The sequence below is a fragment of the Balaenoptera musculus genome, chromosome 12 (assembly GCF_009873245.2).
Source record: "Balaenoptera musculus isolate JJ_BM4_2016_0621 chromosome 12, mBalMus1.pri.v3, whole genome shotgun sequence".
In the NCBI taxonomy this organism is placed as follows: Eukaryota; Metazoa; Chordata; class Mammalia; order Artiodactyla; family Balaenopteridae; genus Balaenoptera; species Balaenoptera musculus.
In genome coordinates, this window is record NC_045796.1 from 28,581,154 (window position 1) to 28,593,528 (window position 12,375).

General features: G+C 34.1%; 1 protein-coding gene across 9 annotated transcripts in view; it reads left to right on the forward strand.

Annotated features, from left to right (window-relative positions):
* The window catches only part of AHI1 (Abelson helper integration site 1), a 207,068-nt gene that overhangs the window by 21,842 nt on the left and 172,851 nt on the right, over positions 1 to 12,375 (forward strand). For 7 of the 9 annotated variants that reach the window (XR_005022196.1, XM_036871906.1, XM_036871912.1 and 4 more), the window contains exons 6-10: positions 224 to 402; positions 6,550 to 6,654; positions 7,492 to 7,711; positions 8,681 to 8,873; positions 11,908 to 12,003. Coding sequence is in view for 8 of the 9 variants with exons in the window: in XM_036871906.1 (XP_036727801.1) it covers positions 224 to 402; positions 6,550 to 6,654; positions 7,492 to 7,711; positions 8,681 to 8,873; positions 11,908 to 12,003 (793 nt within the window). In the remaining variant the exon portion in view is untranslated. The remainder of the gene's footprint in view (positions 1 to 223; positions 403 to 6,549; positions 6,655 to 7,491; positions 7,712 to 8,680; positions 8,874 to 11,907; positions 12,004 to 12,375) is intronic. The other 2 variants (XM_036871909.1, XM_036871910.1) reach the window with 1 other exon arrangement.

Genomic DNA, 12,375 nt, shown 5'->3' on the forward strand with positions numbered 1-12,375 from the left:
GTGGCTCATGGGGCATATAATGTATCACCAAGCGTAACTTAGTACACATAATACCTAGTTTGGCAGCCAACCATTTTAGTGTGTAAGAAAATATATGTATCTCCCAGCAGGAAATAATATTGATTTTAGGATTATCTTTGCCTCTATTCACCGTTTACTTTGCTGCACAGTAATAATAATAATGGTACATTTCCAATGGCTTGAACTTGGATTATATTTGCAGTACATTGATCATCTCTGATGACCCAGCTGAAGGTGAACAAAAGAAGGAATCTCCAGTTAGAGCAGTTACTTCAGATTCTCATCAAGATGATGAAATAAGCTCAAAGGAACAAAATGTAGAAGACAATGTGCAAGATGACGCAAAATCCAAACCGAAAAAAAAGAAGAAGGCTAAAACAGGTTTGTTATCCAAATTAAATGAAAAATGTGTGCCTTGGTAGGAATAACTTGATTCTAGGACTGTTAGTCCTTAAAACTAAAGAAAATCTAGTTCCAAAGGATATAATTGAAAAAAATCCAATATAGAATATTTGGTACTTATTCTTGGATTCATCCACATTATAACATTTATTTATAACTGTGGACCTCTGTGATGAGTTAGTCTTACTTGAGTCGTCTCTAATTAACGAATTGATTCACCTCTAGAATGACATTAACTTTGTCGTTGCTATTGTGGCATAGAAGATTTCTTCTTTATGTTATTGCCCCTAAATAATTAAGACTCATAGCACTGAAAGCTATAAATGGTCAACAGCCAATAAACATTTCATATGTTAAAGCTGCATCCCTCTGTCAAACATGGTATCTTCACAATTTCTCCTAATTCAGCTTCTCTCCTTCCTGCCCACTTTTCATTTTACCTCTTGCTTTCTACCTTCCTCTTTACTCATTTCATTTGTCTTATTTTTCTTTACTTATTCTTGCCTTTTTTCTGCTTGTTACATTTTTTTTTTTTTTTCTTTTCAATTCCCATTTAACTGGCCAAAAATTGGGACTAAAATAGGCAATTTTAGACTTTATGGTACTTATTCATTGGATGATGCAATTTATGGTGTTTTGCAGTTCCATAATTAATTTTTTAAAAAGTAAAATGTACATGTTACAAGTATACTACTTAGTGAATTTTCACAAACTGAACGTGTCTGTAAAGTCATCATTCAAATCAAGAGCCAGAGCATCATGAGCACCCAGAAGCCCCCAAAAGTTCCCTTCCTGTTCATTATCCTACAGGAGTCTTTTCATCGAACACATAGTCAATTTTTCCTGTTTTCTGCTTTAATATAAATAGAATAATAAATACTATGCTCTTTGTATCTGGCTTTTTTTGCTCAAAATTATTTTTGTGAGATTTATACTGTTGTTGCATGCACTTGAGCTTATGCATCATCAGTCCTGTTTTTGTACTGTATAGACACCCATTGTGTGAATATACCACAATTAATTACCTATTCTGTTGATGGACGTTTGAGGTGTTTCTAGTATTAAGCGATTATAAATAAAGCTATAATGAACATTCTGGTCACATCTTTTGGTGAGCATGTGTATACATTTTTCTTGGGCACATTCTTGGCATTCTTGCTATGCCATAGAGTATGTATATTTTTCACTTTAACAGGTACTTCTCCCTTTCCAAACTTGGGTTACCAATTGATACTAGCAGTATTTGAGAGCTTCCATTACTCTACGTCTTCACCAATATTTATATTGTCAGTGTTTTAAAATTTTAGTCATTCTTAGGAGTGTTTAGTGATTATTCCCTTTTGACTTTGATTTGATTTCCATGGTAACTAGTGAAGTTGAGCATCTTATTCATGTTAATTGACTACTTGGATTCCTTCATTGTAAATTTGTTCACATCTTCTGTGTATTTTTTTAAGAAATGGAATTGTCTGCCTTTTTCTAATTAATTTGTAAGAATATTTTATATAACTAGGTAGCAGTCTTTTCTCAGTTATAAATACATATATATATTGCAAATATCTTCTCACTCTGGGTTTTATAATTTTTCTCCTACTGGTATCTTTTGAAAAACAGAATTTAAAAATTTTATATAGCCCAACGTATCCGTTTTTCCCTTCGATGTTAAGTGCTTTCTGTGATTTAAGAGATCTTTCCCAAGTCCTGAAGATGTTTCTCTGTATATTATTTTCTAAAAGTTTTTTTGTTTCACTTTTCACATTTAGATTTCCAGTTTATCTGGTATTGATTTTTAATAGTGGTAGTGGTCCAGACCCATTTTTTTCTCATATGAATATATAATTGACCTAGTACCATTTACTGAAGAGAGCTTTTCCTCTGCATTTCAGTGTCACTTTTATCATAAATAACATGACTGTGTAAGTGGGTCAGTTTCACTAGTCTCTATCCTTAGATGGTTTGCACCAACACCACCACCATGTCTTAGTTCTATAGCTTTATAATAGGTCTTTCTGTTAATAATGATAGTTTTATTGCTTCTTTTTTAGTTCTTATGTCTTACTCCTTATTCTTACCTTGATACACTGGCTAGGTATTTGATTACCGTGTTAAATACAAGTGGCAATAACAAGTATCCTTCTCTAGCTCTCAGCCTTGGGGAAAGCTTCCATTATTTCACCATTGACTGTGATGTTTGCTATAGGTTTTTTTGTAAATACCTCTTATTGGATTAATTACCGGCTATTCCTAATTGGCTAATAGTTTTTTTATTATTATTATTATAACTAGATACTGAATTTTATCAGGTGCTTTTTCTGCATCTATCAACATAATCATATTAATTTTCACCCTTTTTTCTATTAATGTGGTTAATCATTATTTGATTATTAAGCCATCTTTATGTTTCTGGCAGAGGTGGGGGGCACCCACTTTGTTGTGATGTATTAGCTCTCTTTTTAAAAATCTATTACTGGATTTGATTTGCTGATACTTTGTTAAGGATTTTTGTAACTGTAGTCATGAGAGAGATTGGTTTGTACTACTCTGTCTTAAAATACACTGAGTTTTTAATATCAAGGTTTTGGTGGTCTCAAAAAGAATTGGGAAATACTTCCCTTTTTAATTCTCTGTAAGTATTTGTATAAATTGGTGTTAACGTCTTCCTTAAATGTTTGAAGAATTTACTAATAAAGCCTCTTAGGCCAAGGTTTTCTTTGTGGAAAGAATTTTAAATCAGATTTAGTTTCTTTCATAAATATCAAACTCTTCATATTTTCCATTTCTTCTATCAGCTTTGATAGACTGTATTTTTTGAGGAATTTTTCCATTTAATATGGATTTTCAAATTTTGCATGTCTATAGTATCTGAAAGGGTACCCCTTGATATTGGTAATTAGATTCCCTCTAGTTCTTCATTAGTCTCAGGATTTTCAATTTATAAATATTTTTAAAGGACCAACCTCTAGCTTTTATTTCTATCTATTATACATTTGTGTATGATTTTGGTGATTTCTTCTATCTATATTATTTCCTTTTTTCTACTTTCTTTGGGTTTGAGTTGCTATTGATTTCTAGCTTTACAGGTGAATTTTTTAAGATTTCAGTCTTCCTTTATATGCATCTAACACATTAAGTTACCATCTAAGCACTACTTTATCTGCATCCCACAAATTTTTGATATGTTCTATATTCATTATCATTCCATAAAAATATTTCCTAATTTCCATTTAAATTTCTCCTTTGATCATTCATTATTTAGAAGCATATTGTTTAGTTTCAGGCAGCAGGTGATTTTCTAGTTATCTTTTTTTTTTTTTTTGGTTTTTATCTTCCATTGTTGTCAAAGAACATATTGTGAATGATTTCAATCTTTTAAATTTATCACGGCTTTCTTTATGACCACCTTATGATCGATTTGGTAAATATGCCATGTGCACTTGAAAAGAACATGAATTCTGATGTCATTGGGTGCGATGGTGTCCTATGTATATCAGATCAAGTTTAGTGTGTTCTCATCTTACTGATTTTTTTTTGTCTGCTTATTGTATTAGCTATTGAGACGAGTATTAAAATTCCCACTATTACTTTGCATTTCTGTTTTTATTTCTATCATTGTTTTCTTTATATATTTTGGAGCTATGTTATTGAATATATATACATGCTTAGGATTGTTATATCTTACTGTCAAATTGACACTTTTATTATTGTCTTAGTTCATTCAGGCTGCTATAACAAAATACCATGACTGAATGGCTTAAACTATAAACATTTATTATTCATGGTTCTGGAGGCTGTGAAATCCAAGATCAAGGTGCCTGCAGATTCAGTGTGGAAGGGGCAAGAGAGCTCTCTGGCTTCTTTTTTTTAAGGGCACTAATCCCATTCATGAAGGCTCTACTCTCATGACCTAATCACCTTCTGAAGGCCCAACCTCTTAATACTATTGCACTGAAGGTTAGGATTTCAACATATGAATTTTGGGGAGTCACAGGCATTCAGTCTATAGCAATCCTTATGCGGTGTCCTTCTTTATCTCTGGTAACCATTCTCCCTTAAAGTCTACTTATGGTTTGAGTTTGCATAGTACATTTTTCCCCTTCCTCATTTCTCCAGCATCATCCACAGTGTACCCCTAGGTGGTGCCAACCTGGTTGAGAAAGGACAGCCTTCAAACCTGTGCTTGGTTCATGGTCTCCAGGTCTAGGCAGGACTTGCCAGTACTTCATTCCTCTACTAGCCCCTAGGCTCCCTGTGTGTGCCTGCTTTGCACCTCCTTTGTTTGGGCCACAGTATGTCTGTATTCCTTTCCTTTTTGCCTTCACCTCTTTTCCTCTCCTACTCCAGCACATGTGGGGTCTCAGCCCCCAGGCTGTGAACTCCTTGGGGACAGGTGCCCAATAAATGTGACGTGCTCTTGTGCCTCCCCCAATATCCTCTTGTTTGTGACCTTTCTGTGTCCTTATATTTATCACCTCACTGTTAGTTTTTCCATATGACCTAAGTGTTTTATGTTCCTTATTCTCCTTGCCTTCTTTTGAATTATTCAGGTTACTTTAAAAATTTTGTTGCCTCTATTAACTTATTAACTTATTAATTACACATTTTTCTACTATCTTTTAGCTGATACCCTGAAGAACATTAAGTTTATTCTTGACTTATTATAGTCTAATACAAACTAACTCCCTAACAAAATACACTTCCCCAACACTGCTGAAACATAAGAATAGTTTGACTCCATTTGGGTTTTGTCAGGTGCTTTCTTTCTCTGCATCTATCCCCCCTCCTGCCTTCTAGGTTCTTATCCTGTATATTAGGCCTACATATATTTTAAACTTCACAGATGTTACAGTTACCATTTTGCACAGTTGATATTAATTTATATTCACCCCAAAATTTACTTTTTCCTTTATTTCCATTTTTCATCTGCTTGAAGAATTCAGTTTATTCTCTCTCTTAGTGCAGGCCTGCTAATTCACTCAGATTTTGTTGTGTTAAAATGCCTTTACTTTACCTTCATTTTTGAAGCATATTTACTAATATATAATTTTAGGTTACAGGAAATCGTACAGTTGTCTTCTGGCTCCCATCATTTTTGTTCCCAACTGCAGTCTTATTTCTGTCCCTTTGAGGGGACTGTTGTCTTTTTTTCCCCTCTGGCTGCTCTTTAGATTTTGTCTTTGATTTCAACGTTTTATCATGCTATGCCTAAATACAGCTTTGTTGGAATTCACCCTGCTTAGAGTTTACTGATTGATATCATTTATCAGTTGTGGAAAATTTTTAGTCATTATTTCTTTAAATATGGCTTCTTCATCATCCTCTCCTGTTTTTCTAGATTATAATTTCACAAACTCTTTTGAGTTTGTCCACATGTTTCTTATGTTTTTTTCCCCCATATTCTTTTGTTTTTTTCCATTATGCTTTGGTTTGGATATTTATATTGATTTTTCTTCTAGTTCACTAATAATGTCTTCCTTTGTGTCCAGTATGCTTTTAGACACATCCATTGAATTCTTAATTTCAGACATTATATTTTTCAGTTCCGTAATGCCTGTTATTTTTATGAGTTTCAATTCTCTGTAGATAGTCTCTATTTTTAAAAATAATTTTGTCCGTCTTTCCTGTGCTAACTCCAGGCTGAATCATCTGTGGGTCTGCTTCTGTTTTCTGTGTTTTCTCTTGGTTATTGGTCATACAGTCTTGCCTCTTTTATGTCTAGTAACTTTTTTATTATATGCTGGACATGGTGTATAGAATCCCAGAGGCTCCAGATGATTTTATCTTCCACTAGAGAGGGTTTCCTCTTTCCACTTTTAGGCAGACAGGGTGGGCAACTGATTTCAACTAATCTGAGCTAAGTCAGATCTGGGTCGCAGTTTTGGTAAGACTCTATCTCTGATTTGCCCCGTTCCTAGGATGTGCCCTTCCAGGTGTTTCAAATTGAGAGCCTGGCAGGTATTTGTCTTGTCTACCCTAAAAGACTTTGGGAGATTCAGTTTTGCCCTTCAGAGGTTTCAGCTTAGTCCTTTAGCCTTCTGCCCCATGCAACTTCAAATTTTGGCAAATGTCTTGAGGGAGAGACTGGCCGTGTGTTTGAGGCCCCTCAAGTCTCCAATTTTGTCACTCCAGCCCCGCGTGAACGCCAAAATCTCTGCTGGTTTCTCTGTCCCCCAGTAGGGGCCTTCTGCCAGGGGGCACGCCTGGATTCTCAACCTCTAGATGCGCCCAGAATTGGTAAGTGACCCCAGGTGAAAAGTGGCTGTAGGCATAAAATGACCATGCCCTCCAGGGCTTCCTCCTTGCCTGTTTTGTTTCAGGCCCCTCCCTCTGGTGGGTCATTGTTTCCTAGTACCACAAGACTGGGAGATTTTACTATCTCTTTAGCCTCTCACATTGGCCTTGTGTTTGAGGCTGATTTTATCACTTAACCCCATGCAACCACTAAAAATTTTGCTGGTTACTCTTTCTCCCAGTAGTGACCTTCTGCTTGGGTCCTCTGCTCATATGCTAATCAGCAAATGTCCCCAGACACTGAAACAGTTGCCAGTCCATCAGCTTACCCCTGATTGATTCTCCATCTCTGGAATTTTAGTCCATCTACTCTACATTGTTTCTGTACTTTTCTGATGCCTTTAAAAATAAGGTTTTCATAATTTATTTGGCTTTTTCAAGTTGTTGTTACCAGAAACATTGACCTGCAACATCCTACTGCATCCTACCCAGAAGCAGAAATTTGAGTGATACATATTCCACTTAGACAATTTCTAAATGAAATTACTTTTTTGTCTTTGGCTCTCATTTTTTTCTTTCTGTGTTGTTTAGTCCTTGTTAGGGAAAAAGAGAAAGATACCTCACCCTATTTTAGTGCATTAGTAAATGCAGTATTTACTCTCAGAGTGTAGTCTGCTATTATCTGGCTTTTTCTTTCTTTTTCCTTGAAGTGCCTTTGTTAACAAAGACAAATAATCATGGATTACTAGGATTAGACAATCTGTAAATTCAATGTTTATTGTTGAGTATATTGTTATGGGAACAATTAATTATAACATTGATTTTCTTCCATGCATGTAGTTTCAGATGATAATGAAGACACTGATGGTGACGGTGTTCATGAAATAACAAGCCGAGATAGTCCAGTTTATCCCAAATGTTTGCTTGATGATGACCTTGTCCTGGGAGTTTACATTCACCGAACTGATCGACTTAAGTCAGATTTTATGATTTCTCACCCGATGGTAAAAATTCATGTGGTTGATGAGAATACTGGTCAATATGTCAAGAAAGATGATAGGTAATTTTTTTAATTGCGCAGCCAACCCTTGGAATTGAAACTGTCTGCCGTAGAAGTCTCCTGTCTGCCATTGACAGTCAATGGGAATAGAGCTATAGATTTGTATTAGAGAATGGTATACTAATTGTAGGTGTTCATCAACCATTGATATTGATGAGTATGTTTTATAGAAGAAATGGAGAACATGTGTTAATTGAGTAATTCATTTTAAGTGAAGGGGAGTTGAGAGTTTCTCCCAAGCTTAACTTTCATTGTATGGCATTTAACTTGCATTGTAAATCATCTTATGTGGCACTGCTTTAATTGTCTCTAACCTCATTTTTTTCTTTTGAAGTTAATATGTTATCTGTGCCGCAGATGAGACAAATATCTTGAATTTAATTTTTCCTACTATTAGTTCTATAGCTAATACGTGTTTGAAGACTCAAATAGAAAGTATAATATTGATAAAATAAATGACAGTACTAGAATTCAAAAAAATTATTTGCTTGGAAAAATGACAGGCCTGGGAAACTTGAAAATTGTCAGAAAGGTTATTCACTTATTCATTTGTCTTGGAGCACACAAAGAAAATATGACACACCTCAAAGTACTTACAGTCCTGTTGTGATCATTTTGTTATTTAAATCTAATGTACTAATTTATCACAAACTCATTTAAGATTCTGAAGGTGTTACTTAATTCCAGCTTTGTATGCCAAAGATGTAATCACACCTCTCACTTTATGTGTAAATAATAAAATAATTCTATGAAACTGACTGATGGTATGTAAATACAAGATGAAACTAAGATACTACTACTTTTACGTCGCATAAAATTTGTAGTTTTCTGGATAGATAAAATTTTTTTCCTTATGTATCATGGCTATTTATTATTTTTGGTCACCTCACCTTGAACACTCTATTTTTATTTTTTTCTTGCCTTAAAATTGTAAAGAACTGTGTTAATGGAAGTATCTTTTTTGAACAGTGAACGGCCTGTTTCATCTTACTATGAAAAAGAGAATGTGGATTATATTCTTCCTATTATGACACAACCATATGACTTTAAACAATTAAAATCAAGACTTCCGGAGTGGGAAGAACAAATTATATTTAATGAAAACTTTCCCTATTTGCTTCGAGATTTTGATGAGAGTCCTAAAGTCATCCTGTTCTTTGAGGTATGAATTGAATAGAGCAATTTAAACTAAATTTTAGTTAATATTTTAATAGCACAAATATAAGCTATTATTTTAGTAGATCAATAATACAACAAGAATTTGTGAGAATTTGACCTCTAGGAATAATGTATTTGTAATATGCTATGGAGATACAAGTAATCGTGTCTTTGCTGAGCCTTTACTAGTACAAGTAGTTAGCCATTTGATTCACTCTGTATTATTTAATCCTTACAACAATGCCATGACTATTCACTGAAGTGATGAATCTAATCTATGTCTAAGCAGTCTTCCATTTTTAACACTTTTCACAAAGAGTAAACTCATTTAGCTGTATCAGACTTCCTAAGATTTTGTATACTACTAGGAGAAATAAAGAAGAAAATACACAGATCACTTGACTAATACAATGTATTATATAACCAAAATGAAGTAGAACTTCTTAGATGTCAAGGGTTAGTGGAGGGTCATAGCAGTCAGGTAAAGCTTTATGGAGTAGAGCGCCTGTGAGCTGACTTTTTTTAAAGAATTAAATTTATTTAAACTAAAAAAACCCAAAACCAGTTCACCTATTTCTCTTAACCCCCATCCCCCGCCCCTAGCAACCATCAATCTGTTCTTGTATCTATGATCTTGGTTAGTTTATTTGTTTGTCTAGATTCCACATATTAGAGAGATCATACAGTATTTGTCTTTCTCTGACGTATTTTACTTAGCATAATGCCCTTGGGATCCATCCATGTTGTCACAAATGGCAAAATTTCATTCTTTTTTATGGCTTAATAATATTCCATTTTGTGTATATGTGTGTGTGGGTGTGTGTATACCACAATTTCTTTATGCATTCATTCATCAGTGGACACGTAAGTTGTTTCCACATCTGTATTGTAAATAATGCTGCAGTGAACAATTTTGCATTAGGGTTTTTGTGGGGTTTTTGGATAAATGCCTAGAAGTGAAATTGCTGGATCATATGGTAGTTCTATTTTTGATTTTTTGAGGAACCTCCGTATTGTTTACCACAGTGGCCTCACCAGTTTACATTCCTACCAGCAGTGCACGAGGGTTCTCTTTTCTCCACATCCTTGCCAACACTTGTTCTAATCTTTTTGATGATAGCCATTCTAGCAGGGGTGAGGTGACATCCCATTGTGGTTTTGACTTGCATCTTTCTGATGATGTTTGATGTAGAGCATCTTTTCACATACCTTTTGGCCAGATGTCTTCTTCAGAAAAATGTCTCTTCATATCTTCTGCCCACTTTTTAATCCGATTATTTTTTTTACTATTGAGTTGTAAGAGTTTTTTACATAGTTTGGATATTAGCTGACTTATTATTTCTAATTTTTTACTGCAAAGGAAATGAAGGCTCAAAGTATAAAGTGATTATCCCAGAGTTACTCCAGTCTTAGGTGCAGGTAATTAGTATTTAAAGATAATTTGAACCTAAAATACCACATTTCTTTTCCCTACTTCATGTTATCTCTCCATAAGCAAAGGAAAGGAGAGAAAGCCTCTCCTCCAGTTTAAGCAAGATGGGGAATTTTAGCATGGGAAAAGCAAGGCATGACCAGAGCCAATAACTGATTTTGTAGAGTCACTTGTTTTTATGATCCTTAACTTTCAGATGATCTAGTGTGTTTATGGTATGAATACTCCACCATTTACAATTGTGATTATGTTGTATGATTTGTACAAAGCCATGCTTTTTAAAAAAATGATATAATTTGTATATAAAGGTACTGTTTCTTTGTCATAGAAATTTGTCCTCTGTTATCATAATATTCTTTTATACTCATTTTAATAATATTATGAGATTTAAGAAAGATAGGTTGTTGGATTATAAACACTTTTGGTTGATTGTTAAGGTTTGACATAAAATGTTATTCTCTACAAAACTAAGTTTTGATTTCAACTTTTTAACGGTGTATTGAGGACAACTCGATAATATCTATCAGAAGTTCTTAAAGCTATTATTCCATTTTCAGGTATTTCACCTAAGGGAAAAATGACAAATGCACAAAGATGTGTGTGTAAGGGTATTTATTTAAGCACTGTTTATAATAGCAGAAATTTTAAGGAAACAGATCTCTTCAGTTAGCAAGAGGTTTGGTTAAATAAATTATGGTTTTTATTAAATTTATGATACTTCTAATACAGAAGAATACTAGGTAGCCATTAACATGATGGTATACATATGTATGTATTGACTCGAGCTGTCCACTACATATTACATGAAAATAGTTTGCAAATAGCGTTGGAACACACAAAAAGGTTTGGATACCTATAAACTAGATGTTAATGTTGATCAGCTATGGGTCTGGATTATACGTTTTTACTTTGTTATATATTTTTCTTATACTGTCATCATTTTTTTCACTGAGAATGTATTACATTGAAGACAAGTTTAAGTATATAAAGAAGAGGAATAAATGGAGTGCATATTATTTTTTAAGCAGTCCTCTACAAAGATTTGTTAAGCACCAGTAAGTGGTAGTCTCTGACATGTACCTAGAATACATGTAGTCTCTGTGGCAGGTTGGTTGCAAATCCATGAGCTTTAATATCCAGTCAGGATAGAGATATGAAAGGAGTTCTCTTGAGAAGCCTAATGACAACATATATCCAAAGAGAAAATGCCCAATTTCAGGAAGCTGATCCAAGGAAGAACCCACAGATTAAGGCCATGAGTTTTTTAAACAAACAATTCTTTGAAGTCTGCGCTCATACATTAAAAAAAGAGCAAAGCTTAAGAATTTTGTGCCTGGTGTATTTTTGCCAGGACTATATTTGAGGTAATTAATGCTTTGTCTTGAATTTTAAATAAATCTTAAAGATTTATTGATAAAAGATAAAGTGGTCAAAAAATGGACCTTACTAACTGGATGAGTTAACTCAAGAGTGAGTGAGATGAGATAAAAATGTTTTTCTTCTCTCTAAGGGAAGATTTTTTAAATTTTAATAATATATTATTAGGAAATATTAAATTTTAGGTAACCTAGTATACTGTGAAGTAATTTTTTATGCTTATTTACAGATTCTTGATTTCTTAAGCATGGAAGAAATTAAGAACAACTCTGAAATTCGAAACCAAGAATGTGGCTTCCGGAAAATCGCCTGGGCATTTCTCAAGGTATGTTTTTCATCCATTTTAAACAATGTTTAAAATAATCTTCAAATCTGATGGGCTACTTTTTTCCAGGTCAGTTTGGTTTCATATAAGGAGTTATGATAAGGAGGTAAGATTGCCATGGTAAAGAGTTATTAATTCAAGCTCAGGTGATGCTCATTCAGATTCTTAACTATTTATTGAGTGCTTAGTGTGTGCCAGGTACACTATTTGGCTCTAAGGATCCAGCACAGAGAAAGACACACACAGCCCTGACCTCATTTATTCAACTCAACAAATTATTTATTATTTATGTGCCAGCCACTGTTCTAGTCAGTGAACAAAGAAGATAAACTCCTTGACCTCATGGCCTTCATATTCTAGCAAGAAAAACAG